Below are 27,297 nucleotides of genomic sequence, written 5' to 3' on the forward strand. Positions count from 1 at the left end.
GCAGGGGGCTCTGCGGCTGCTGAGGGGGTGTCTGGGGGTCTTCGGGGGAGCGGGGGCGCAGCGGGCTTCACCCGCGCGTCTCTCACCGCTCCGGAGCCTAACAGAGTTCTTCGCTGATGACACATCACAAGGCTTCTGAAACCTGTCTGTGCTCCACTGGGACTTTTCCCAATTTCCACTGTCTTGTGGTAGGATGTGCAATTAGAGAGGAACAAAGTATATGCAACATTTTAGCTTGTAGGAGGATGCATAATCTTCTTTTGCTGGAGTCCCAGTTTGTCTGCTCTCCGTTCCCCCTGTACCTGTACAGGTCTGTGCTATCCGGTAGCATACACATTCAGTTTTCAGGGTTCATTTACCAGTTGCACGGGCAGTCAAGGCTTAGGAAAGAAAGAAGCTGGGGCAACAAGGAGTTTCCTATCACTGGCCCTGGAAAGGCAAGCACAAATACTGATGGTGACCCCAGGAGATAATAGCCCCTGGACAAGAGGTTGAAATGAATGGCAAGATGGTGGTAGACACAGCTACCCTAGCTCATGATTACCAGGGGTGGGGGTATAAAAGCAAATCCTGATACAGGCTAAGCAGAGATCACCCAGCATTTCAAGTCTCACACTAAGAGATTCTCTTCACTCTGATGTGGAGAGTATGACCTCTTTAAAACAAGGAACACTACGGTTGGGTACTTAACTGGTCAAATACCGTTTGATCAGTTGAGCACTCAAATAATAGTTTGTTTTTTTTAAATTGCCAATAAGTCTAAATACTACACAGAAAAAGCACAACCTTTCCATTAATAAATATGTCAAATTAAAAAAAAAAAATCATATTTCTGTCAAAATTACCAAAAAAGTTTGGTCTTTCTTTTTTTGTAAAATTGCTTTAATCTTTGGTCAGTCAAAAAATATGCAGTCAATTGACCAGCTTGCCACAAGGACTCACATGGCCATAAGAGGCTCCTAGCGCACACAGTACTAGCAAAAACGACGAACCTCTAGGCAGACCACAGTGCTGCTGGTTGGTACAGGTCATGGCAGAGCTTGAAAATGGAAAAAAGGGATATATTGCTCCATGCCAACAGATTAAAGATCTAGTTTTCCCATGAGGCTTCAACCCCATTTCGATAAGTGGCAAGGGTACAGACGAGCTGCACGCAAAGCCTGTTAACTGCTTTGGCTTTGACAGGCAGTAAAATCTACCGCAAATGCATAAATGCAAACCAAGAGCAAGAGAAGCCAAGACCCCAGAGACCCTGTTGCTGCTATTTCAGCTTATATCTCCCTATATACCCTCCATTTGCTTAAAACAGCACTGCTCAGCCTCCAGCCTGCAAGCCAGATCCAGCCCATGGAGTCATGTCACCCAGCCTGCTGATCCAGAAATTTGCCAGGGCCACAGCCACCATCCAACATGAAGTCCAAGGCCCGATATGGAGCATTGGGCCAAAGCCAGGGCCTGATATGACACACATGGCCAGGGCCACATGCCAAATAGTCTGTGGGCAGGCCCATCTGGCCCATGGACCAACCCTGCACCACTCATCTGACCTGTGGGGCTGACAGGTTGGGCACCACTATCTTATAAGCCAGCTTCCACGATCACCTTGTGGGTTCTCCTTTTTTCGCAGGCCAATGTGTGGCTAACAAAACTCTTCCCCATCTGTCCCTGACACTCAACTGAAAAAAAAAAAGATCTTTCCTACGGGATCCCAAATGTAATATACAGGAAACAAAGAAGAATTTTCTATGTGAAGGATTACATCTGAAGGTCTGCAACAGCCAGAGTTACACCACATGTTTAATACATGGCGACCCTTGAAAATTCCATACATCATTGTCCTAACTGAGCTCCATGGCAATATATACATGAGAACAACAAATGAGAAGTTATAGCCGAGTTGGCAGAAATACCACTTTAGCTTGAAAAATGATCAATGTCTCCGATATTAAAGATTAAGAGCAAGGCTTCAAAAAACCGTAACCCACCGTGCATGTTTCAGAAGCAGATATCGAACCCTGCTTTCTAGCAAGGTGATTTCAAAATTAATATGAAAGTTAATATTTATGGGGAATGCATCAATTTCATCTGATTATCGAACAGCCCTATCTAAACAACCATAACTATTTTTATATTTTAATGGCCACGCCAATATAGAAGCCACAGCCTCAAATTGTAGTGAGATGAAAAGGGACTATTAAGCGCCCATAGAAGGGACCCCATCAGGCTCAGAATGGCCAGAGTGGTTATGGATCCATAAATCTTTATGGGAAACAAGGACCAGAAATCACATTTTTTTAAAAGGTTTTTCTTCCTCCTTTCACATAAGTCATCTTAAGTCAAAACATTTGTGCCCTGGAAAATACTTGTCTGGGCTAGCCCAGAAAGCTGCTCCAGTGCCCATAAGCAGATTCTGTGTCTCACGTACATAATGGTGTCTACACAGTGCAAAACTTGCCTCCCAGAAGTCAGGAAGGCTGCTTCAAGGAAGGGCTTTTTACCTTCCCAATTTGAGGCTAAGCTAGAGGTGAAAGAGGCCTACAGCACACCTAGGCTGAACTATGCAAGCAGTTCAACCCAAAAAATGACATCAGAAACAGGTGTGATTTCTGTCAACATAGTGATGCCAATAAAAGACAATAAAAGACACCATCATAGCACGTTTGAGATGCTTTACACCTAAGCGGTTTATTTCACATCGCCACAGCATATGCTATAGTCTTCATACCAAGACAGCGGTGTTTACACTTGCAGTTCTCACCAGCACAATTAAAAGCAGCAACACTTTTACAGAGAGGCAAAGGCTTAGACAGCTAAGGTGGTCTTGGTACCAGCAGATAGCCAGGACTGTACAGTATTTCTGCAACACTGTGCCCTGCTACTCTGTCCCCAGCATATTCTTTCCAACCCCTTTCACATCCCTCTATGCTAGAGTTTTCCAGGGGGTCCTCTGCACACAACCTTATTGCTGGCCCCAAGCCCCTTACTTACCACTCTGATCCTTTTACGCTGCAGAAGGAACCCCTGGCAGGGGGTTCCAAACTCACCCCCAATTCCAAACTCATAACAAAAATCACTAATTGTGTGATTTTATGTGATTTAAGTAATGAATTTGTGTAATACAGTACTTTCATCCAGAAGTCTCAAAGCACTGCAAACATAGTGACACTCCCATGTTTTAGCTGGATTCATAAATTATTGTGCTCACTTACTGCAGACTAGAGCTACAACTGTAAGATTTAGCAGAACACTTCATTTTTTCTGTTCCTTTCAATGAGAAACATTCAATATTTGCAGCATCAATTTAAAAGGATAGAGCAGCAGGATTTGAAAGTATGAAAAGGCAACTTGCATGGATATTTGATATTTAGTGGCTGTAGGCATTTTGACCTTAATTTTCACAAAGCAAACCATTTGCAGCTAAGAAATAGAGCATCTGAATATACCAAAAAATCAGCACCTTCAAAGGACTGAAATTCCATGCCAGAAGCATCAGTTCTCAGATGTGTGACCAGGGATGTATCAGTATAAAACTGTAAATTCTAAAAAGGCTCATGGCCTCCTTTTATGACGACCTCATCTACAGTTCTTTTATCATGGTCCTGAAAATAATTTTCGCAAGCTAATACTTACAGAGTTAGGGAAGAACAAGACAATATTCTGAGCATGTCATTAATCGGGTTGAAACTGTGAGTCAGGATGATTAACTGAACAGTGCTTAAACTCTGAAGCAGGCAAAAATAGAGGTCCTTGCACTTGAGCTATAGGAAACTATCTTTCATTATAGGCAAACAAGGCTCTTTAGACCAACACAGAAATTCTAATAACCAACCCCCACTTTCATTGTAGGAATATTCTGTCCTTCCCACAGACTGGAGCAGGCCTGATGCTCAAAGCAGCATGTGGAAGAGTATGTACAGTACTAATTTGTGCATGTGCTTTGTAAGTTTTCCTGTTATAACATCTGTGTAACTGCCCTAGTTTGCTTGCTTCAAGCTGCACTTGAATTTGTGGCTTTTGGTCAGCTTCTAAATATTAGAAGTTTTAAAGGTCTCAAAATCAGTGAGGAAAGAGACAGGATTTAGACCTTCTGTTCATCTACAGATGCATAATTATTGGAACAGGAACAAATCTTCAGCACATGCTTATTATTTAAAATTTCCCAAAGGAAAAACCAGTCAACACTAACACCACCTAAACAGCATCAGAAGTCTCTTACTCCCCAGGATAAATTCAACAACTGCCAAGCACTGTTTGCACAGAGAAAAGAAACTAAGACCCCCTTCTCTGCTACAAACTGGGAATGTTTACACAGCAAACTTGCCATGCCAGATAGAGGCATCCTCCTCCAGGCTGCCTTCTGAACCAGAAGCATTGAGTTTGTGGGTGAGCTAAGTGACACTGCTGTGAGACAGTGCTACCAACAGTACTGCTACCTGGCTTCTGTTTCAGAAAGCAATGAGCATGGGTGTGTTTGAGCACACCACTGCCTGGCATGGTAGGTTAGTGGTGTGCACACATCCACTGCTGGTGACAGACTTGGATCTATAGCTATGATCCACTACTGATGCTCAGTACGCCAGGCAGGTCTGTAGTAGTTAAAAGGTTTTATAAAGACCTAGCTGGTTTAGGCATGTCCCTATATGTTGCATATTGCAGTAATTCCTAGTTTACAGGAAAGTGCACTTCAGCTGTAACCTGCCAGCACCTGCTACTTCAGGATTGCATTAGATGACACTTGAAGTCTCTCCAACCCTGCTGTTCCTCAGTTATATGAATTGTATCAGCAAGGGAGTACTAAACACCAACTAAATAGGTGGTTGACAGCCTGGAGAATCAGGACCTCACAGAAAGCCGGGAAAGAGAGGCCATCATATTGACTATGTATTGCAGAGGTTAAGAGACCCAAGATATTATATATAATAGATGCTTAGCACTTACCTGGTGCTTTAGAATTTAAACAGATTGTACAGACATTAATAGCGTAACACTACATTCTTTGTGTGAAGCATCTCAACCCTTCTGGATGGTGAGAAACTGAAATAAGGGCTGTGGTGCCCACAGTCACAGCCATTGGGTGCTTTAAGCTACTTTTGTTAGACAAGACTGACAATCATCTGGAAAGTAACCAGCAGCTGAATCTTAGGGACAGATTTTGCCCTGGGAATCAGTGGAGTTCCTTGGCTTTCCACCAAGACAACCACAGAACTGGGCTGTTGGTTCCTGAGCCTAGTATACAAAAACCAATCCTGCTTTGGGAGCTGGCTGCGCAGGGCTTGGCACACACCTTGAGAAGCGGCATCGCAGCTCGGCATCGTGCTGTTTTGATGTTCTTTAGGAAATGAGATTCATCCTGAAACAAAACAGACATGAACGTGATTAGAGAGAAGTCCCACTCCACAGCCCAGCTACATCAGAGAGAACAAATTGACAGCGTTCCACACTGCCTAATACTTTGAGCCTGCATAATACTCTGAGCTGACAAACACTGGGGTGGCCACACCAAATTCTGAATGTAAGGCCAGCCTGAAGCGTGCTGGATGGCTCACCATCAAATCGGCGGCTGCAACTCAGTGGCAGGAAAATCAAACCTTAAGTCATAAATCTCAAATGATCACAGCCAAGTGAGGGAACAGAGAGGGGAAAAAAAATGAGGATTTCTGCCACTGATAGTTATTTGCTGCTCCGTGTCCTTTAAATGCAGGAATCAAGGGGAGCTCCATGCACCTCTGATTCCTCAAATGAAGGGGTTAATGAAAAACATCAGAAACAGGGAAATCTAATTAGGAACCAACTGTTTTGCTGATAAAGCTCGCCAGGTGGATAACCACCTCCTGCTTAAGACATCACCCCCACAATACGCTACATTTCCTCTGCTGTCATGAGGCAGATCTTAAAGACACTAAGGAAATTGGCACCCTCCAAGGGCATGCTCTCATCTTGCTGCATCCGGGTGAGCGCACAGCCACACACGGAAGGACTTAGCCTCCAAGGCACAGCTTTCTCAACCCTGGTAAGCAATAAGCTTTGTTAATGGCACCAGCCAACGGAGGAAGATGAGAGCAGGGAGGCTAAGAACACAGCAGAGCTGTTCTGATCTGCAGAATAGACACAGTATTTGAATATGAACGTACACAAATAAAACACCCCTGCTTCAGGGCTGGTAAAGGAGCCAGACTGATGGCCCTGGAGAGAGCTTGCCTCTGTCCCAACAGGCAGGTCACAACCAATACCAGTCTGAGGCCCCTGGCATATGTCAAAGCAGTGGTGTGATTGGTATAGGAGGAAACAATACTGGGCTCAGGGGCTGCCAGCAGGAGAAGGCCCTCACCTGCCACTAGTGTATTGCAATCCTACTGTCCTGGTCCTAATGCCAACCCCCGTCCCCATGCCGATGCTGACAATCTACTGCTGGGGAGTGCTGGAAATTCAATTTATGGCACTATACAAAAGAGCCACAAAGATGTTCCACCTATTTTGTAGAATATCTCTGTGGCTGTCTTGCAACTTCATGGTGTCATAAATCATCTGAATGTGTAACAATAAGCATTTATGGTGGGACACATATGTTAATCACACCACAACTGTTACGTGTGCCAGAGACCTGAGTTCAGCTTTAACCTGGATACCCAGTAAATAAATATGGATGCAAAAGGAAAGCTTAGTCCCCACCCTGTCAGCTGATACTGCCAACAAAAGAGCTACCACATTACAATTTTCATTGAGGTTCTTGGGACACGAGCATTATTTACAGAAAAGAAGACAGAATACTAAATGCATTTGGTATAAAAGATACTGACAGCCATTTTTTGTTGCTATTGATCAAGGCCGAATTTGAAACACTAGAATTTTAAATTAGTATCATTTAAAATCTACCAAGGTTTCTTCATTAATGCCTATCCCCATGGTATTTGAAAAGGGAAAAAGAGATTATACAGCTATCCATGAAAGGGAAGAGATGACAGACATAACAAAAACATTCAATCTGCATTAGCAGCAAATCAATCCAGCTGAAGAATATACTATTCGCCTCAGTTTTGGCTACATGTGTTTTGATGGCACATCCCAGACTATTAACACTGTTTCAAGGGTTACCTGGCTTACTAGAAATGTAGTCAATGCTAAAATTCTAGCCAAACCACTCAAAAGCCTACTGCATCATCAAAGCAAGTTCAGTAGGACACCCACAGTACAGAACACAATCTGCCTGATCTTCCAAAAGAACATATCCAGGGCTCTGATCTCCAGGGAGAGGATACAGCCAACCGTGCTCAAGTCAGCAGGACAGTTCACATCCAGCAGGAAGGATGCAGGGCACTACTTACAACAATAATCACTTGGAAAGTCTCTTTGAGCTGCTTGTCCATCTTGCTGAGAAGGTCAAAACTGACTATGTTGATCAAGCCTGATGTCAGAGTGTCCTTGCCAGTCACAATGACATTGGTGCTCCCTGGGCTCAGGGAGGGAAGCCATCTGTGAAATGCCTAAGAGAGGAGAAGAAAGTGAGTCTTTTCTGGACCATGGTGCTTTTCATTTGAATCTCATACCTCTTCACACAACCTGAATATGGATCTAGCCTGGGGTGGAAAAGATCCAAAAACCATCTAGTCCAAACCCCTGCACACAAGCCACTCTTGGTCTTATTTTAACAAACTATTTCCTGGCCTTGCAGTGACAGGACCCTGCCGGTGCCCTTGTCTCCCTGATATATATGTAGCAATCTAAAGGGTTTATTTGATATTTTGGGCACTGTGTCTAAGATCTGTGTGTGATGGTGGTTCCCAGAGTTTTTAAAAACAAGTTAGACACACTGGGATGGTTGAAACAGGGATGATGCTGCCTTGAGGAGGAGGTTGAACAACGTTCTTTCCAGCCCTGCTTTTCCATGATTCTAGGACAAATGTAGGATTTGCTTTCCATAAAATGATCCCAGATACTTCCTATCCCACATCCTTCTGAAAAACCTTGATCTAAATCTGCTTGGCCATTCTTTACACCTACTGCCACCTGTCCTGCCCTGTGTAGCAAAGGGAATGAGGTAAAACTAAACCAAAGAACACTTATGTGGCTTGCCCAAAGCAAGAGTGATTGACTGGAGTCCCAGATCCCATGCTGTGGGCATTATACAATATTCTGCTAATTAAGAAGAATTGGGTTCTGCATTCTCTTTATGGCTTACTCAGCAATAACTCTGGTCCCCAGCAGAAGCCAGCATGACCTTCTCGTGATTTCCCTAGCCACAGCAACAGAACAGATTGGCTGCAAGTACCAGAGATTAATGCTAAGCCATTCCACACCAACAATAAAGGCTGGAAAACAGACTGATAAGCAGTGAATGTTTTACGTTGCAGGACCGTTTAGCCCACAATAGAGGTGAAGTACAATTACACCATGTCTACAAGAAGTTCCCCCTTTAAGAACAAGTCAAACTGCGACACTGCCTGTGGGGAGGACTGAATACTCCACAGGCACAGCAGAACTCTCTATCATGAGGGAAAGCTTGTCTGTGCAGGAGGCAAGTTCTTCACGGGCTGGTCCAACTCCATTGGCCTAAGCAGGAAGACTTCTACTCACAAGCATATGTAGTATTGCCTCCTCATTCAAACACTCAGATAAAAACCTACCTGTTGCCTCTATAATTAAAGTGTCCAGTGCTTTGTTGTAATGACAGTAATAAAAAGATGGGGCAAACTGCTTTGGTAATCAGGTTTTATCATACTCCAACAAAAAACAACCAACCCACCCCCCTGGGCATAAATCTAGTCCTCTACTTGAAAAAGAATTCTACTTCCTCAAGCATGAAACTTCTATTAACCTAAGAACCTGAGTCCTCTTGCTGTTCTTCTTCTATTAACGAACACTTTACAGGTAAGGGAAGCGAAAGCACGTGCCAAAGTCATCTCAAAACTCATGAATACAGTGGTTCTCAACCATTTAGATTCAAGGCATTAATTGGAAAATGCCAATTCTTATTTTTAACTTTTTTTGACTACAGAGCAATAATAGAGCAATTTTTTTGTTGCAAGCAACTCCAGCACCACAGCAGATCAGGATGTTTTTGCCATTATGGATTCCTATTTATAATCTCTGGATTTATCTTGTGAACTATGTAGTATACATAAGAGTGCTAGCACTGCATGGCACCATGGTTGAAAATCACTGAACTAATCACACTATAATCTGTGTTCATGGACAAACCCTGAAGTGCTGCTTTCTTCCAATGATATTCATTTCCAAACCTCAAGACTAGCCCATCTCAAGGTCCTAACTATGGCTTTATGTCAGACTCCTGATTAATGGTGATAATGAAAGGATTCTGAGGGGTCTGTAGATCAATGACAGAGACCAAATTTTACCATGAACAGGCACTAATGACACTTAGCGTAGGTGGAAACGTACTGAACAAAGAGGGAGAATTCCAGCACCTGCGATTCTGTACCAATGAAGGCTTGAGCAGAACCAATTTTAGTAGGTTTCAAAAACTGGGGACAACTGCTTGGATGCCAGTCGTATGTAGTGCATGATTCCTATTCAAATGCCATACTACAGTCGTTCAGGATCATGTGCGCAACATATTAAACCAGGTTATTCCAGGTGGTCAGAGAGGAATGTTTCTCCTTTTGCAACCTACTGGCAGAGATCTTATGCCTAACCTTCCTCCAGGACACAGAATGAGGATCAGCCATTAGTCCCTAGCAGGTATATGCCAGAGGACTTATTTCCTATGAGCACAGAGGGTAGTGAACATCAGTCCTTCCTGTTTTTCCCCATAACTTTCTAACTGGGTGGCAATTTAGGCCAGCCCCTACAGAAGCTATTAACATGCAAGGCAAGGGAAGCCTCAAATGCTTTAGTCAAACATGCAGTACCTCAGCCCAGGTAAACCTCACTGAAGAAGGCGTCACCACCAGTAGAGGCCATTCCTTTCGGTAATAGGCAGCAATACAGATAGCCTGGACGGTCTTCCCCAAGCCCATGTCATCTGCAAGGAGCAAACGGCCTTCTCTTGAGATGGCAAAACTGAAAGGTAACAAGGTAAAGGGTTACTCCATCCCCTGTCTGCTAGTCAAGGTAAGCACAATTCACCTCCAGTCTAGAACAGGGAAAGGAGATCATTAGCCAAGAAGGGGAAAGAGAAACAGTTTAAGATTTCCTTCACAGGCCACCGGTCTACGACACACCATAGGCTCTGCAAAAGAAGAAAACAAGATACTCAGTGCTTCATGGACAGTCCTGCAATATTCTGGCCCTGAACTGGTACAGGCAGTAGCAGGACAGACTTCCCCATGCTGCTCTGCTCAGATGCCTTAACTGGCAAGGACCATCTCTGAACTACCCTCTCATCTCCAGTCTCCCATATCTATGCATTCCTCCACTATTCTCAGAGAACCAGAGGGCCTGGTTAGGATCTACTTCCTATGGGATCTGTGAGGCCCACATGTGTGCAGTAGGGAATGGAATGATTAACCAACTCCTCCAACTCAGGGCCTGCAAATTCAGCCTGAGCCAAGCCGGGGGTCTTTCTGGTTTGAGTCACAAAGAGTAGAAGTCCAGCAGACCACATGAAATCTCCAGCAATACCTGTGCAGCCATACTGTCTTCCGATTATGCCTCCAAAGATCCTGCTGAAGAACATTCGGTTGCTTGACACAGTTCACTAACTGGGCAGGATGCTATTTAGAGTATAGTATGGGCAATGAAACCCAGGTCTCGGTTTCCAACAGAGATGGCTTTGTAAGGTTAACAGCAGTAAAACTGATTGTAGTCACTAGGGGTGCCTATACATGTGCTGGGGGAGGGGGCGTTTTAATTAGAACAGTTCCCAGAGAATCGCTCTAATTAAATCACCACAACATCAAGTGTATTAAGCCCCCACAGGTTTAAAAATGGTCACAGGACACTTTAACTAAAACTCGTTCGACAAGCTTTAGTTAAAAGAGCCCCAGCAACCATTTTTAAATCTGTGGAGGCTTATACACATGATGTTGTACCGACGCTAATTAGAGCCTCTACTAATCGAGCCTGCTCTGATGCAGTCCAATTAGAATGCATCAGAACACAAGTATAGGCACCGTAAAAATCAGCAGACACAACTACATACAGGGAGAAAAACTGACAAGAGAGAAGGTGGTTTCTGACACCACCATTTCTCAGTGCAGAACTGCATTTTACAGGTCTGCAGAAATCACACTGGGCCCAAATGCTTAGACTGTTCCTTCGTTACATCACTGAACTGCCTATTTACCTACAAAGCAAAAAACCCTCATTCTCTTTAGCTATTCAGGTGTCCTTGGGCATTACAGAAGCCTCTGACAGCCAAACCTAGGCTCCTACTACATTCATGTTGTCAGCACAGCTGTGTCTCCTAGAGATAGGAAAAGATCACATCCCATAACTGACACTGTTTTGCCAGCACAATCCCCAGTGCGGATGTTACTCTGTAGTCAGAAGGCGGCTTCTACCAGTACAGCTTCTGTCATTTGGATGAGCTAGAGCAAGTCTATTGGAAGGAAAGCACAAAAGCTGCTTTAACTACAGCAATGCAGCCGTAGTTAAAGCCATAGCAGCAGCTGCTGCTGCCCCACACTGTAGACAGAGCTCTAATCTTCAGCCTGTGGAAGTTGCTTCTATTAGCATTATGGCAAACGATCAATAGCCATGCAAATCTTTGCACAGGCAGAGTCCAGGGTGCTGCAGTGCTGTAGTAAAACAGAATGATCAACAACCATTTCAGCCCAATTCAGAATTACTTTGACCCTGTGGGAGTTAAGCCAGGACCTCAGTGTTATTTGAAAGTGATCTTTTCAAGGTATTCATCAATAAACACTCATCTTCTGCTCCACAGTTCACCCCAATCAGGGTAGGACAGCCCTACTAAGAGCCCAGCGTTCATAGCAGCTGCTGCAGATTTAGCAATGTCACTGTGCTGCTTGATACAGCTAAGAAATATAGGCCCCATATGAAATAAAATTAACTTGCTCCTTCTATATACAGTCACTTGTTTCAAGTCATCTTTGGGCTCAGTCCTGCTCTCCAATACATTTTTGTGTAGCTTGTAAAAAAAAAAAAAGTCTGCCAATGCTCTTGGGTACACAAGGTGGATTTACAAGAAAAGCAAGTGAGGCATGTACACTTACTGAGCCCAGAGAGACAAATCAAAGGTGCACCAATGGGACAGCTTTACAAGGCTTGAAAATATTTTATACTCTACTGTGCCCTAGCAAAACAATTTCCTTCTTGAGTCATTCTGAAGGATTGTGGATAGGTACAAGGCAGAAACGTGCCATGGACTGCATTAACCTTTTCTTCAAAAACCAAGTGGAATCTGCTTCAAGCCCCAAACTTCTGGATTTTGGAGAAATTTGCCTCCAGGCTCATCTTTGAGGGGAAATACAGTCCATAGAAAAAAAAAGAAAGCTTCAGGGCCTTGCCATCCATTCACTTCTAATGGTTGCAAATCACAGGCAAGTAGCAACCTATGAAAGCTAGTAGTACATGCACAACCCTTGCCTAGAAGGAAACAACTCTGCAATGACAGGAGGGCACTTAACACATCCTAAACTGCTCGAATGCTAGTTTGTTCATGTTTTAACTGTACTGCGTAAGTGTTAACTGAATGCATGGCACCACCCATACACCAACGCAGAAGACAAGCCATAAGCACAGAACTAGCTCTTCGAGCCACAAGGGTAGGACCTACTTGACGCCTTCTCTCTGGAAGGGCATGAGGCCTGCCACAATTTTAGAATCCACCGCTGACAGGTCAGCATCGGGAATGTCTGCTGCACATGTGGTAGTTTCTTCAAGCTGAGCAGCAAAAGTTTGTATCACCGGCTTGGGTAGCGGCTCTGACTCTATTGATGGAAGGCTCTGTATGGCTCCCACTGAAAAAAACAACAGCAGTGTGTTACTGGAATGAGAACAATACGCAGAACACACATGAGGGGATAATCCTGGCTCTGCCAATGTTCTGCTTCCCATGCCTCAAGAAAGCCTAGCTTGATCCAGCCCTTGCTGATCCAACTAAGTTACTTACAACCCGTTTCAGAACCATGTTGGGCTATACCTACAAGCAGAACTGGCTGTCAAGACTAATTCCACAGGAACTGCTTGGCATGGTATTTTTCCCCCAGCTAACTGCTTCTAGCTTGGCAGCTGTACAGCTCCCATCCACTATGAGAGAGAGTCTTTAATCATTTATTTTATCCTTGCAGTGCTGTGTTCAAACACTTTTTTGAATGACTGAGCAGCTACACTCCCCTAAATACTGCGGGGCTGAAGGTCTGATGTGGCATTGCTTCTGAATTTTGCTTTAGCAAAATGCCAAGGACACCCACAGCAGAGGTCTCCCTCATGAATTATCTGAGCAAAACTGATTCGAAACACCGCAATCTGGACAGGGTCATAGCCCCAGAACCTTTTATAACGATGTCAGTGTATAAAACCTGCATGTGTTTGATTGCATCTCCCCTCCACTACCCTCCAGGCATCAGTCATCTTAAGCTCTTCCAGGCAGGAACTTCTCAGGCCACAAACCTTTACTCAGCACCTAACACACCACATGACCCTGATGGCAGCCTTTGGATGCTGTGACCATGCAAAATATTAAATAATAATCATGTTTCAAATAAGACAATTCCTTCTAATCAAGGATGGAAGGTTCTCTGCAAGTTTCACCTGCTGCAAGGAAGAGCTGGAAAGGAATTTTTTGCCAATTTGATAGCATTTTTCAAGCTAGCTTATAAATTCCACCTATAGGCATTTCACGGAAGAGGCTCCATTCAACCTGTTTTGACTATGACCATGCTCTGAAACCTACTTTAAACAAGATCACGCAGCTCCTAACAGGGACAGGGCTCTTGCTTTGCTGAGACAGAGCTGTAGGGGTGGTCTGCATGATGTATAATCATGGTGTTAAGAAATAAATGCCATGTTGCATCATTTTAAAACATACAAAGTAATTCAAATCATCCCTTTGTTTCTTTTCCTGTCTCACCCTTGTCAAGACACACGCGTGTACTGTAAGGCTTCGAAAGACTTGCTTTAATCCCTGGACATGCTGTACCATTATGGCAGCTGTGCAGGACTTTCTGATCTGCTGTGAAGCTATCAATAAACATCAGTGTTTAGATCCAGGTGCAGCCACACATCAGGTTTATCCTGGATTAGTCTCAATTCAACCCAGAGGCAAAATTAAGTAAACACAAGATGCACGAGCATTTACACTGGAAAACACACAGTTCAGTATAAGATACAAGCGAGGAGGTTGGAAGTAATTTTATTCTGGAAAAAAACTGCTGGGTGGATCCAGGAGGCTGTACTGATGCAGCTGCACTCCCCTTCAATGCCTGCTCCAAGCAAACATTAAAACCAACTGCCTGAGAGGGGCAGCAGCACTTCCATGCAGGCAGTGCTAATGGATTCAATTGACTTCATGGCACATTATCATCTCCCTGGTTCCTGCTAATCTCTCTTCACTCCACAGGGGTTAGCAAACCTCTCTCCTTTTTTAATGGTCTTGATTTTCCAGTAATCAACATATCCTTTCTTCTGCAATTTTTCTATTTGGTCTATTCCTGGTAATGTCTCCCTTCTGTTTCACAGCCCTACAGACTATTTTTAGCGCTAGCTAAAAACCTTAACTCAGGTGTGGTCATATTAATTCAGAGAAACGTTCACTGTCAGTCATTTTCACACCTGAATTAAGTGTTGGATGCACTGTCAAGACACCCAAGAAGACTAGATTTTGATTTACAAACCTGAATAAGAGATGAACATTTAATGATAATGACTACAGGCCTAATAAAATAATTTCTTTTGACAGCTTTTGCCTAGTTTGTTGCATTTTTTAAACACTATATATAAAATCTAGCAAAACAGTTCATATGCCTATAAAGCTGTATTTCATAGAAGCATAGAATCATAGACATTAAGGGCTGAAAGACCCCTTGAAAGATTGAGTCCAGTCCCCCTGCTCTGGGTAGGAATACTGCTGAGATCAAATGATCCCAGCAAAGTGTCTGTCCAGTCTACTCTTGAAGACTCCCAAGGTTGGGGACTGCACCACCTCCTTGGGAAGTCTAGTCCAGATTCTGGTCATCCTTACCCTTACCATATTGGTTTTTGCTTGGATCTTACACTGAATAATATATAGTGCTAGCCTCCTATCATATTAGCAAAGCTTGTAGTTTCTCTTTTACTGGAGAAAAATGTGAGTTGTGTTATATGTGATGATGCACTGCTCCATCTGCATCCTCCTTTTCAAAATCCTAGATCCACCCACAAGCATACATGTCACCTGTCCATTACCATCCTCAATTTCACTCTAGAGTGGCCGTTTTCTCAACTAGATCCTCTGCTGCCTGGCAACCAGGTGCTTTAATAGCAGCTACTTCAGGCAGCTTAAGAGAGTTATCACGTGGTCACTGCTCACTGAAGAGTAAATTTAGTGAAGAGTAAAACCCAAGGTAACATAGTATGAAGCAAGTCTGCTGGGCGAGTCTGCATCCTACTTCACCTGCATCTCACTTCACAAGGATCTGTAGCACAAACTTTTAGGCTTGCACTGTCTGTGCAAAAATACCTGGGAGGATCTTTTAAAACCATAAGCCGTGGGGTTTCTATTTTCAGACACCCATATTTGAGCCCCCTGTCCCTTTCCCAAAAATGCAAAGTAACATAACCTTTATTTTCTCCAAGAAAAAATAATAAATATTATCATCATTTCCTGGTTCTGATCTGCCCAGTGCACCTTTTAAATTGATTTTTGTTTTGGATTTTCTTTGACCATTTACAGAGACATCAAAACCACATTTCAGCACCAAGCTAGGCACGCACAGACACACATCATCACTACTTCCAGGAGTACCTTTTTATTTTTAAGCCACTAGAATATGAAATTACAGAAATATAAAATAATTCCAGCTCTATAAATGAACCGAGCCAGTCAAATTTAAACTTGCACTAACTGATTTTATGCATTGCAGCTGTGCAGGCACCAAATTCAGCTCCAGAATGCAAATTTTTATTTTAATGTCAGTTATCTCTAAGAGCAGAGGTAGCAAACTGGACCTTGGCTACCCTAAGAAAAAAAACCTTACTTCTGAAAAATATTTACATAATATAATTCCACTGGTGCTTGTAAAATAGCCCAAACTCTTCAAACAGCAGGAGATTTCTCTCTCTCAAAGTATAACACAAACCTGTTACACTCTCACAAGTGAAGTTTCACATTAACATCATTGCAGCAGTTTGCTATTGTTCTAAAGAAAACTGGGAAAGTGATTACAATGCAGCTGCCACCAGCATGATTAATCCAAAAGCTTTTCCTTTCCAAAGTGACCTTTTATTAAAAGATGGCTGGGCAGAGACAGTCTCCAGAAACACCACAAAAGGATGTTGCTGCAGATGACAACATAGGAGCAAGGCCATTTTTGCTGGGTTAAGTGAAGAGGTGCAGAGCTAATGCTGCCCCTTAGATAAGTACATATGAGAGGCCTGACACCACTCCGGCAATACACATGCAAATTAAGTCCTAAAGATGAATCTACTAGAGCCTTCATTCCTTTCCTTGGGCCCAAGCCTGAGAGACTGAATGCTTCTTCTGAGATGAGTGCCCTCAACTCAGACAAAGCCAACAAACTGAGAGATTGTGCAAACTAGGCATATTCTAGCAGTTGCTTGGCACCCTTCAGCATTAGGCTCTTGATGCAGATGGATCCAATCCTGCAAGATGCCGATGTGCTCAGCTCGCACTGAAAACAATATGGGTCCCCGTATATCAACAGTTTGGAAGCAGTTCTCTCCACATGGCAGTGGTTCTCAAATTTTTTGTGGGGGACTCAAGCACCTCTCCATAACTTCTGTGAATTGACTGGCACCTAATTTCAAAACTAGTTTATATATTACAATGCATGCCTTCTTGCAAAGGGCCCAAGCAATGGGGGACCAGCCAGGCACAGATAAGCCTGGGCCTGTGTTTATCTGCTTATCTCCTCCCATCTCACTTACCCTCTCACAGCTCATGGCACCCTTCAAAGGGTCTGACGGCACCCTGGCTGAGCATCACTGCTCTATGATGTAGTTTCATCACAGGTATCTGCTCCTACAGCCTCCACTCCTCCAAAAATTCCTGCCCAGGCATATGCATCGAAGGTCTGGGTGGCCCTCATGCATATACCATGATCCAGGAAGATTGCCAGTTGCCATCTGCTCCTACCCAATGTTCTGTCTGTCCCCTCCCAGTTCCAAAAACTACACTGGGCCCCGGGCTTCCAACTCCATGGTTATTAATAGCATGTTAAAGGAATCTATCCCCACTGCATGCAGACACTCCATTACGAAACTTGCTACGTTCTTCCTGATGAAGAACAGTTTGCACTCAAAATCTTTATCCCAACTATATAGGTGGTCCAAGAAAAGATATCAGTCTGAAAAATCCTTGCCTCTCACATTATACCTTTACAGCACACAGAATGGGATGATAACAAATAATTATAATACTTAGTACTTATGTAGTACTTTTCATCTGCAGAGCACTTTACAAACATTAACTAAGTACACATAACTAAGAAGTGGACATGCTGGGAGCATGCTACTGCGCTTGGGTTATTTGCAAAGGGTATCCATCTTTTTAAAAAAAAGCAATTTTCCACTTTGCTTTGGCAAGTCAGAATTTGTTCTGCACCACACAGATGAAAAAGGCAGAAGCCTGCAGACCCGGCTATACCCAGAAGTGAACATTACACTTCAAGGCTTCATGACAAACAGAATCACTCTCTCTCACCCAATGTATTTTACTGAGAGCATTAAATACCCATTACTTTGGTATTTGGGCATCTGAATGGAGTATGAATAATGCAGGAAGTGGCTGCTTTGCATGAATTAGCTGAGCCAACAGGCTCATCTAACTGCAGCAAACAAGCAGATACTCCCATCTACTCTATAGTCAACACAGCTACAGGAAAATGACCTGAGTTCTGGTCTACCTCAGACATCAGCTACAAGCCGACCAGCTGTGTTCTGACTGCAGTCTTTATTATTGACACTAATGTACAAGATTGAACAAACCAGCTGGATGATCAGTACCCGCATCATGGCTGTGGCACTGACCGTTTGAAAAATCATCAATCGACTTATAAACTTAGCAAATCCAACCTATAAAAATATCACTGAGTGCAATTAAGTGATTCACCAGCATAACACCCTCCACACTGAACAAGTCCTGTGCTGAGCTATCTCTGGGGATTTGGGTAGAACAGCCAGACCCTCCTGAGTTCAAGTAGCAGTGCATCAGCTTCAGTAGGGACTGACACAAGAGGGGAGGGTCAGGCTGGAGAAGAGGACACTGGGAACACAAGCAAAATGAGATCCCGTGACCTAGAGTTTCTGCACAGCCCCTGTCCTATCTCATCTACAGATCTGAGAACGGAGGAACAGGAAGCAGTTCTAGGCTCTACATTTTGTGAAGGATGTGCACAAGCTAGAAAAGGTCCAGAGGCAGGTAACAAAATTGACAAAGGGGCTGGGGAGCAAGCTGTATGAGGAAAGGTTGAGAGCCAAGCAGGTTTAGCTTTGATAAAAGGCAATTAAGGGCAGGGGTGGAGGGCATGGTAGCGGACTTCAAATATCTGACAGGTTGTCATAAAGAGGAAAAACAACTGTTCTCCCTTGCTGCAGAGGTCAGGACATGAAGCAAGGGCTTTAAATTGAAGCAAAGTAGATTTAGATTAGATACCGTCAGAACAGTGAGACAGTGCAAAAGACTGCCTGGGGAAGTAATGGAATTTCTTTCACTGGAGATTTTTAAGGGGAGACTGGATAAGCAATGGTCAGGGATGATTTGGGGATAGCATTCTTGCAAGGGGTTGAACCACATGACCTCTGAGATCCCGCCCAGCCTTACAATTCTATGGAAACTCTTCTTCTGCTGCTGCTTACTTAATTCAAGCATCATGATACAGTAACTCCAGGCCACCTCTAATGTACGTTACTTTCATGACCATCATCACACACCCACACACACGAACATACATCCACATGCACGCTTTACAAAAATTACAAAGGGACTGGGCTTTTGAGGACTACCGTGAACAACACTGTACATTTACAAAGTCCCAGGTTTGTGTAATCCAGACAAATATCTAGATAATGCAGCATTAAAAGAGTAAGCACAGGCATTGGTTACCAGCTCAGTTCACTCTGATCAGAAAGGCTTAGCCCAAGAAACAGAATTAGCTGCCCTCCCAAGTGAAAAGACCCTGTTAGGAAAATACAGCTTCTCACTTAGTCTGGGATAGTCCTCCAGAAGGAAACTCCACTTCCTGGTCTTCATGTCTGTAAGGGTTACAACAACAAATAAAAGCTGTCAGAAAGAATTTTTAAAACACTAATCCTTTTAGTGCTACGAAGTGATGGAAGGAGTGATGATTCACTCCATTTCAAAACTGTATTGTCTAACCAGCATTTTTCTCCCTTCTTCTCTCTTTTCATAAATGGCTTAGGGAAGATTTAAGAGGTAAGAGGACATTCAGAGTAATAGGAAGTCAGACCTCAAGCTAAACTTGGGAGAGTATCATAACTTGTAGCTAAAGGGCTACTGATTCCAGGAACCAAAGTTCAACATGAGGGCCAAACTAGACTTGCAGGTCTGTCCACGACTGCCTCCACATTGTAAGTCTAGGGTAAAGGTAAAGCTGATCTGCTGCAAACAGGCAGGAAGATGAGCCAGATCAGGCACAGACTGATTTTTTTTTTTTAACTCGCCTCTCTGACACTTCACTCAAGCTCCAAGAGGTTTTCTGTGGTATTTACCTCTGGACTTGATGAGAAGTCATTTGCACTGGCATGGAGCAAAATGCAAGGTACAGTATGGAGATATCCCACCATTATCCCAACAGAGATCCAAACCCTAACCTAAAGGGAATGCTTCCATCTGCATTCAGAGCAGGCTGCCACTTGCATAGCACTTCATCAGCTTTATATCCCAAGGTACCTCAGAAACATGAATAAATGTTGTTGGCATCAACAATGCCATTACAGTAATGCAGCCTACAAGCCATGGACTCACCGTAATTCCTGGAACCCATCTGTTTAAACAGCCCAATCATTTCTGCGTCATATCCAATGTCAACCTCAAACCGGGACCGCGAAATCAGCACGCACTTGCCCTTGACAATGGCAGAGGGTTTCTGCCAGCCACTGCATGTCTTCAAGAGGGTTTTTAGTGTAGGCTTGGTGCTGATGGAATCAGAAGATGGGACCTGGCTGGCTGTGTACATCCCTTCCAACGGTGTCAAAGTCACTGAGGATAGTTCCTTTACTTCGTTCACTAGAGAAGAAAGAATGAAAGGCATGGCAAAGAAAATGAAGAGTTGGGTAAAGTATGAGATTCTGAAAGACAAAAAAAGGCAGGAGCTAATTTCAGACCTGCTAAAAGGCACGGGATGCTCTGCGATGAAGAGGAGAGACAGGAGACAAGTAGTCTAGGGCACAGTCCTCTTGAGCAGAAATTGGTAACACAACCAGCCCTGCTCCCCCGCTTCAGGGACAGGCCATCAGGGTGCAGAAATGGGCCGAAAGGATTTCCTCTTCCCCTCCCTAAGGTGCCTCTAGATTGAGGTTAAAATTTCAACCCAAAAGGAAAAATTCAGATGTACTGAACAAGAAATGAGTCTTATAAACAGGTAAGTGTACAGAAATGTAAGATTTACTCAAAGAACCTTGTCTGTCTATGTCCTTAAACCAACATGGATACAACCTATACACCAGAAACTGAAACAACCTTTAAAAAAATTACATTTCTAGGTGTGCATGGGTTTTGTTTTGCCAAATGTTGTTAAATTCTAGCCTTAAGATAGCCATAACTAAAAGCCATTAGGAAAAGTGTCTCTGTGTTTAGTGTATTAGTTCTGTGAAGAGGCAGGTGAAACACTGCAGTTTCTACACTTGACTGTGTTTTCACAATATACAGGAAGCAGTGTTTTGTTTTATGTTTTTTAATAGAGGAAAATGTATTGTAAAGCCAAAGAAACTTTCAGAGGCTTGTAAAACCCAGCATCAAGCTTAAATTAAAAAAATTACTTGGATTTCAACTCACTAGTCCCTTTAACCACAGTGTTTGCAACTCTCAGGATATTTTTGCAAGCATCTTCTGATTCTGCTAACACCAGATGCTTGTCACCATGTGTCTTCAGCGATGAGCTCACACTTCAGAATTATTTGAGAGGATATTTTAAAAACATTGACATGGCAGCTACAAGTTGCCTACTTAGACTGTAAACTCTTTGGAGCAGGGACTCTTCTGTTTCTTAAATATCTTCAGGGAAAAAAGGCAGTATGTAACAAATACCAAGCGAGACAGTGGGAAGCTGAAAGCAGGCCTAAGGGGTGGAGTTTGTAAAACGCCCAGCATTGGCCTAACTGTTCACACTGATTTCCTTGAAGTCAGTGCTGCTTGCATTGAACAGCCCACTTGAAATGTGTCATCTTTGTAACCGTTCCTTATCTCCCCTGGTCCAGAATGAAAAAAAAACCTCATCCCTGATATTCCACATACCAAGGCAACTGCACTGGCAGCTTAACACAATACCCAGGGGATCACAATAATTCACTTTCCACCCATCCAAATAATAGGAAAATGAACCAAAAAAATATATATCAAGAAACCAACACTTTTTTTTTTCAGTTCAAGAAATAGCATCGGATTCAATTTCTTAATACAGTATTAGCCAGCTGCACTTCTGGAATATTTTCAGTTTCTCCACATGGCCTCACATGAAGTACTTTTATGAACTGAGCCATTTTTGCCTAGAGTGTAGTTTGTTAGCTTCTGAAATATTCAGTTAGCGACTGAGGAAAAAATTCTGTTTGGCATTTAGATAACAACTCAAACCTCAGTTAATTCTGACCAACTACTGAGATTCACAGCAGAATCTCATAAGCCTGATGCCTGAAGAACAGGTCTCCTGTTTGAATAGCTTTGCCTCTCTATTGCTCCAAGAAATAATACAGCAAACAATAATCATATAAGCAGGAGACAAAGTCTTTGATCCTGCTTATCATTCAACAGTTCTGTGACTTACTGAGATGGCAGTAGTCTTCCAGGCTAAAATTCCACATCTTCGTAGCCGGATCTGAAAAAGGACAGATTTTGAGTCATTTGTGGTGGGAAATATGACTGCATGTTAAATATTTAAATACCAGGCAAAAGGTAATCCAATCTATCCTTGCAGACCCTTCATCTGTGCCACACAAGACTACTGTTCCTAGATAATAAAAGTGCAGGACAGCTAGAAATACAACCTCAGGAGGACTAAGCACTGGAGCAACAAATCGTATACATCCATAAAAATGAGAAGCCAAAGGATGGAAAGGAGCAGAAAGGAGCAGAGTGCGACAAGGACAGAGGATTTTGCAAATTAAAATGGGGAAGACACCACACATAAGGACATCTAGATTCTCCTTTTAGTGAATAGGACAGCTGGAGGCTATACTGTTGGGCTGGTACTGATAAGAGCCACGGCTATCAACCTGCTCCAAGGCAACTAAAACCAACTAACCATTACTGCATCCCCAATAGCCTTCCTGAAAAGTTCAGACCGCCTGGAGTCACTAAAATCTCAGTGTCCTTTTAAAAAAGCCAGGGGTTTCAACTCAGATGACTTGTGAAAATGGCCATGTGAGCAATTTACTTCTTGTGTTCTTCTGCAGCTTTGTCTGCCTTATTTTTCACATCCACAATAAAAATTATATGTAACATTATCGCCATACTCCATCAGGACAATGGCTGCATTTCCCATATAGACAGGAAATACATGCATAGTTGCTTAAAAGACCAAGATCCAACATGACACAGATATAAACCCAACCTTAAAACCGGCCTGAGAACTCTTACCATAACTTCTGCTAGGTATGGTCTTAAACACGGCAATGAGTTCTGCGCTGTAACCCACTTCAACCTGGAAGCGGTCTCCACCGTGTCTCACACACCTCCCTTTGAGAGCACAGCCTATTTTGTTGTGAACAGCAGAGCTCCCACCACCACAGCTGTCCCTTTCCTGCACCTTAGCCTCTTTCAACGGGGCAAAGGGCTGCACCGTCCTGTACAAATGAGACACACTGCTGCCACCATATTTCTTGGGACAGGGTCCGCACGTGGACCTGCCGGCATCCATCGGCATCAGGTCGCTTGGCAGTGGCGTGTATTCAGTTCGACAGCATACATCAGCGCGCTTGCTGTCTGCAAATCGAGAACACGAGGCTTCTGTAGGGTTTTTGCTTGCCAAATAGTACTTCGGCTGCAGTGATGCTTGCTGATGCTGTGCTCCTGAGCAAGGTAGGTGGGAATGACTCCAGCCATCCGCTGGCGGGAACAGCCTCGGGCCGCCCACTTGGTTTGAGCCCTGAGGATAATTATTCGGTTGCGCTCCACACAAACCAGCGGCCAGCGGACGCGCGTCGATGGGATTCGGCCCTTTCTCAATGCCGTCCTTCTGCTGGCCCTGTCTGCCGGGGGCCGGCTGGGGCCGGCTACACAAGCCGACACGCCAGCCGTCTTGCTGCAGGTTTGCTGGACCCAGGCGCTGGGAGGCTGGACTCCCGACCTCCCCCTGCCCGCGCGCCGATGCCGCTTGCCGCTCTGCTCTCCGAGCCAACGCCTTCTGCCTGTTCTCCTCGATCCTTCTTTTCTGCTCTTCCGTGAGGCCAGAGGACATCTTCCACGCCAGAGCGCCACGCGCTCGGTGCGAATTTAGTATGCAGCCACCTTTAAAAATTAAAAATAAATTAAAAAAAAAAAAAAAAAGGAAAAGTAAAAATATGCCATTTTATCCGTGTCCCTCAGAAGGCATGTGCATCCCTCCCTGCCGCCCACACTCACCCGTGAGCCCCTCACGACCCCAGGAGATAGAAACTGAGGCCTCAAAACCAGGGACACCCCCCTAGGCCAAAGGAAGCGATACACAGCCCTCCCCCGCCATTCAGGGGTCACCACCTTTGACCCCTCTCCTAAAAGAATGACGCCCCTCTCCCCCACCTTGATGGAGGCCCAGTGAGGCTCAGCCCCCGCCGCCGATGGCGCGCAAACGCGCGGACTACAACTCCCAGGAGGCACTGCGCCGCCAGCGCCTCCGGGGAGGAGCCGGCGCGCGCGGCATGCCGGGACGCCCTGGGCATTCTGGGAGCTGTAGTTTTCTGTTTTGGTGCTGAGTTCTACTGAGGGGGCCTGCCCTGCTTCAATGACCCCCACCCCCCCAGCAGTATTATTATGGGAGGCACCTCCCCCCCACGCACACATACACACACATACAACAACGGTCCACCACCCCCACCCCAGAGCTCAGCTGGTTGCACTGGGAATAAGAAGGCATCAAGGTGGGGGAGACGTGGTGGGGCCAAGCAGTCAAAGCCACATTGGGTATAATGCAGGGAGGGTAAGTGGAGGCCCAGCCCCGAGCCTGGGTCCTGCGGCTGTCCACGTTTCCTGGGGCATCGTTCCCCAGCTTCTCAGTACCACGGGATTAGGGGCTGCTGACAGCGCCGTGAACTAGTGCTTATTCAACCCTCTCTCTGTCCCTCCACATGAAAAAAGTCGTCCCAGAATTACTTCCTCCTTAAAAAGCCGAGATTGCCGCGTGTCAGGAGCGCATCGTCAGAGAAAAGCAGGGGCAGGCCGAAGCCGGAAGGCACAACATGACAGATAACGCAATGGGTAAGCGTGAGACTTGTCCCTCTAGCAGAGAGGGTGTGCACACGCACACACACATATGCATGCACACACGTGCACACACACACACATACATGTGCGTGCGCACATATACACATACATACATGCTCACATGCATATACACACGTGCATATGCACATGCATATACACGCATGCACACATGTGCATGCACACATATATACACGTGCACGTGCATGCATACACACACACGTGCATGCACACACATTTGTACCCAGAAGCACTTTTACAATCTTTTCTCCGATGCCTGTTGAAGGATATTTGTGCCTGAAAGCTTGCAATTAAAGACATTTTTTGCAAAAATCTTGCAAGCTATCACACCTCAAGCTATCACACCAAGAGCCCCGATTGCCCTTTCCTCTAGACCAATCCAGCTACAACCTGGATAGCACATGCATGCGCACGCGCACACACACACACTTCTTCTATGCATGCATGCACCTTCACTGGATAAAAACACACACAAAATGCACAGACACAAACACACAGCATTGTACACCCCACCTTTCTGCACACATGCCAATATGCACACAGAGACACAGGTGAGTCTATACACACGCACCGCTGTGTACACATGCAGGTGTACCAGCTAACATGCAGCTAATGTCCTCACACTCCTGCTTTCATACAGCCAGCTGGCTGATATAACTGTGTCGCTGCTGCCCTCTGCCAGGTGAAATTAGAAGCAGTGAGCTGTGTATCAGAGGTCCTGTGCTATTAGTGGCTGAAGGGGATTCTCCTTTCTCTGAAATCGAAGGGACTTGTGATTTTAGGGCTATTCTGTGATCTAACTGATCTTTTATTCCCATGCGTCAGCACAGACATGATGATGAGACCTAAAGAAGTCTTGCCACAGCTTCCTACATTACATCATTAACTGATCTTGGATATTCTCTGTGATGTCCTGCCTAAACCTTCCTTTGCTCATTTTGTCCCTTGCCCTGAAACAACCTTGGTGACTCCCCTCTTTTGCACCTTTGAGATACTTGGAGACAATCCTCACGTTTCCTCCTAGAGCATGCCAAGAGGCAGTCACTCCTCTGACTGTAGGTCATGCAGGTGGACCTACAAGTTGGACTAGGTGATCCTTGTATACTTTTGTATCTTTAAACTCACTACCTTGAGGAGTGAAAGTATGACTGACGCGTACTCATTTTGCACCCCGAACACCCCACCCCACCCCCATCTACTGTTATCGGTCCCTGAGCAAGCTAGTTTAGGGCCATCCTAGGTATGTCTGCCCTTGACTGCAGCATAGACTAGTTAATTGATTAATATTTAATCCTGTTATTCAGATTTGTATTTTTTCTCTTTTTTCACAGCTAAATATAGGATCAGACTGGAACTGTTGAGCTGAAGCTTTCCCTGAACCTTTAAGGAGAGCTGGACCCAACCTCGTGTCCCCAGACCAGCTACCTCCCAGCAGAGGCTGATCAAGTGATTTACAGTGAATCACTTGGGGAAAGGGAGGAGGAGAGCTTTATTAGCCCTTGGGACTAGGGGAAGAGCTGGAAAAGGAAAGGCCTCTTGGGGCCCTGCTTTGGTTCAGGGAATAGCTTTGTTCTATGCTCAGATAATAAGCTGAGTCCTGATGTAAAGGGTTTGCTCCAGGCTCTCAGAGTGACATTAGGACTTCTTGGACTTTTAAGTGGGTCAGCAGCCTACACTCCTCATCCCACAGCCTTTAGAGTCATACCTGGATCTGCGTTTCACAGCCTGGGCCCAGTTCCTGAAGCGGTGGAACTAGGATGTCAAACCCCAGTAGCCCTAATTGTTCAGAAAGTTGGGGATTTTGATCTGAAGCTGAACAGAGCGGCTCAGACCTGTCTCCCCTAACTCACTTCCCTCTGGCTACACCCGTTCTTGCTGGTCTTCTCCAAATTCTTCCCCTTTGTCTCCATCTCTCTTGTACCACCGGATGCTGAGCACTGAACGCACAATAGATTTGATGAATCCCAGTACCCTGAACTCGGAGAGCCATGCAGCTTTTCCTGCAGCTTGCACAGGGCTGTTGATCTCTCCCTCTCTCTCTTCCTCCACACTGACAGCTGTCTTGGTAGACAGTTCTTCCAGACATTGCAACACCCAATGAAAAGAAAATGGGCTGCCCCCTCCTCTTTGAAGATACTATAGTATCCTGGATTTTTCTAGTGCACAGAAATCTTCCTGCTTCTGCATACAGTACAACCCCTCAAAAAGATTACAGCCTCTCTTTTCCAGCTTCCACCTGCCTCAACAAGGTTCCTACTTGCACTTTCAGCTGAGAACTGCAGCCTACGCAGCACACAGTGATCTTTGTGCTGCTATGCTTTTGTTGCACTGGTGCTGTAAAACCGAACAGTCTCTTAGCTGTTATGTGTTGCATCACTGGCAAAAGGATAGACGAATATCTTTAAAAAAAAATTTAAAGTTGGATTCCCAAATCTATCTTATATTAGGGGCCTCATTTTCAAGGTCAAACAACTTATCTATTGCCAAAGTCTTGACCTTTTGAGCTCAACTTGAGGCTCCTATTGATTGAAATCTGGCCATAGCCCCAGCCTGTTGCAGTTTGGTCT

General features: G+C 44.5%; 1 protein-coding gene across 2 annotated transcripts in view; it reads right to left on the bottom strand.

Moving 5' to 3' along the window:
* The window catches only part of SMARCAL1 (SWI/SNF related, matrix associated, actin dependent regulator of chromatin, subfamily a like 1), a 54,689-nt gene extending 30,620 nt beyond the window's left edge, over nt 1-24,069 (bottom strand). For both annotated transcript variants that reach the window (XM_019554454.1, XM_019554453.1), the window contains exons 1-9: nt 24,032-24,069; nt 22,892-23,761; nt 22,080-22,130; nt 20,066-20,326; nt 19,282-19,332; nt 12,698-12,881; nt 9,867-10,017; nt 7,323-7,481; nt 5,285-5,350 (exon numbers count right to left, since the gene is read on the bottom strand). In XM_019554454.1, the coding sequence (XP_019409999.1) occupies nt 5,285-5,350; nt 7,323-7,481; nt 9,867-10,017; nt 12,698-12,881; nt 19,282-19,332; nt 20,066-20,326; nt 22,080-22,130; nt 22,892-23,711 (1,743 nt within the window). In that variant the 5' untranslated portion in view covers nt 23,712-23,761; nt 24,032-24,069. The remainder of the gene's footprint in view (nt 1-5,284; nt 5,351-7,322; nt 7,482-9,866; nt 10,018-12,697; nt 12,882-19,281; nt 19,333-20,065; nt 20,327-22,079; nt 22,131-22,891; nt 23,762-24,031) is intronic.
* Between the last annotated feature and the right edge of the window lie 3,228 nt (nt 24,070-27,297).

This window comes from Crocodylus porosus, unplaced genomic scaffold (genome assembly GCF_001723895.1).
Source record: "Crocodylus porosus isolate Cpor-Errol unplaced genomic scaffold, CroPor_comp1, whole genome shotgun sequence".
Taxonomy (NCBI): domain Eukaryota; kingdom Metazoa; phylum Chordata; order Crocodylia; family Crocodylidae; genus Crocodylus; species Crocodylus porosus.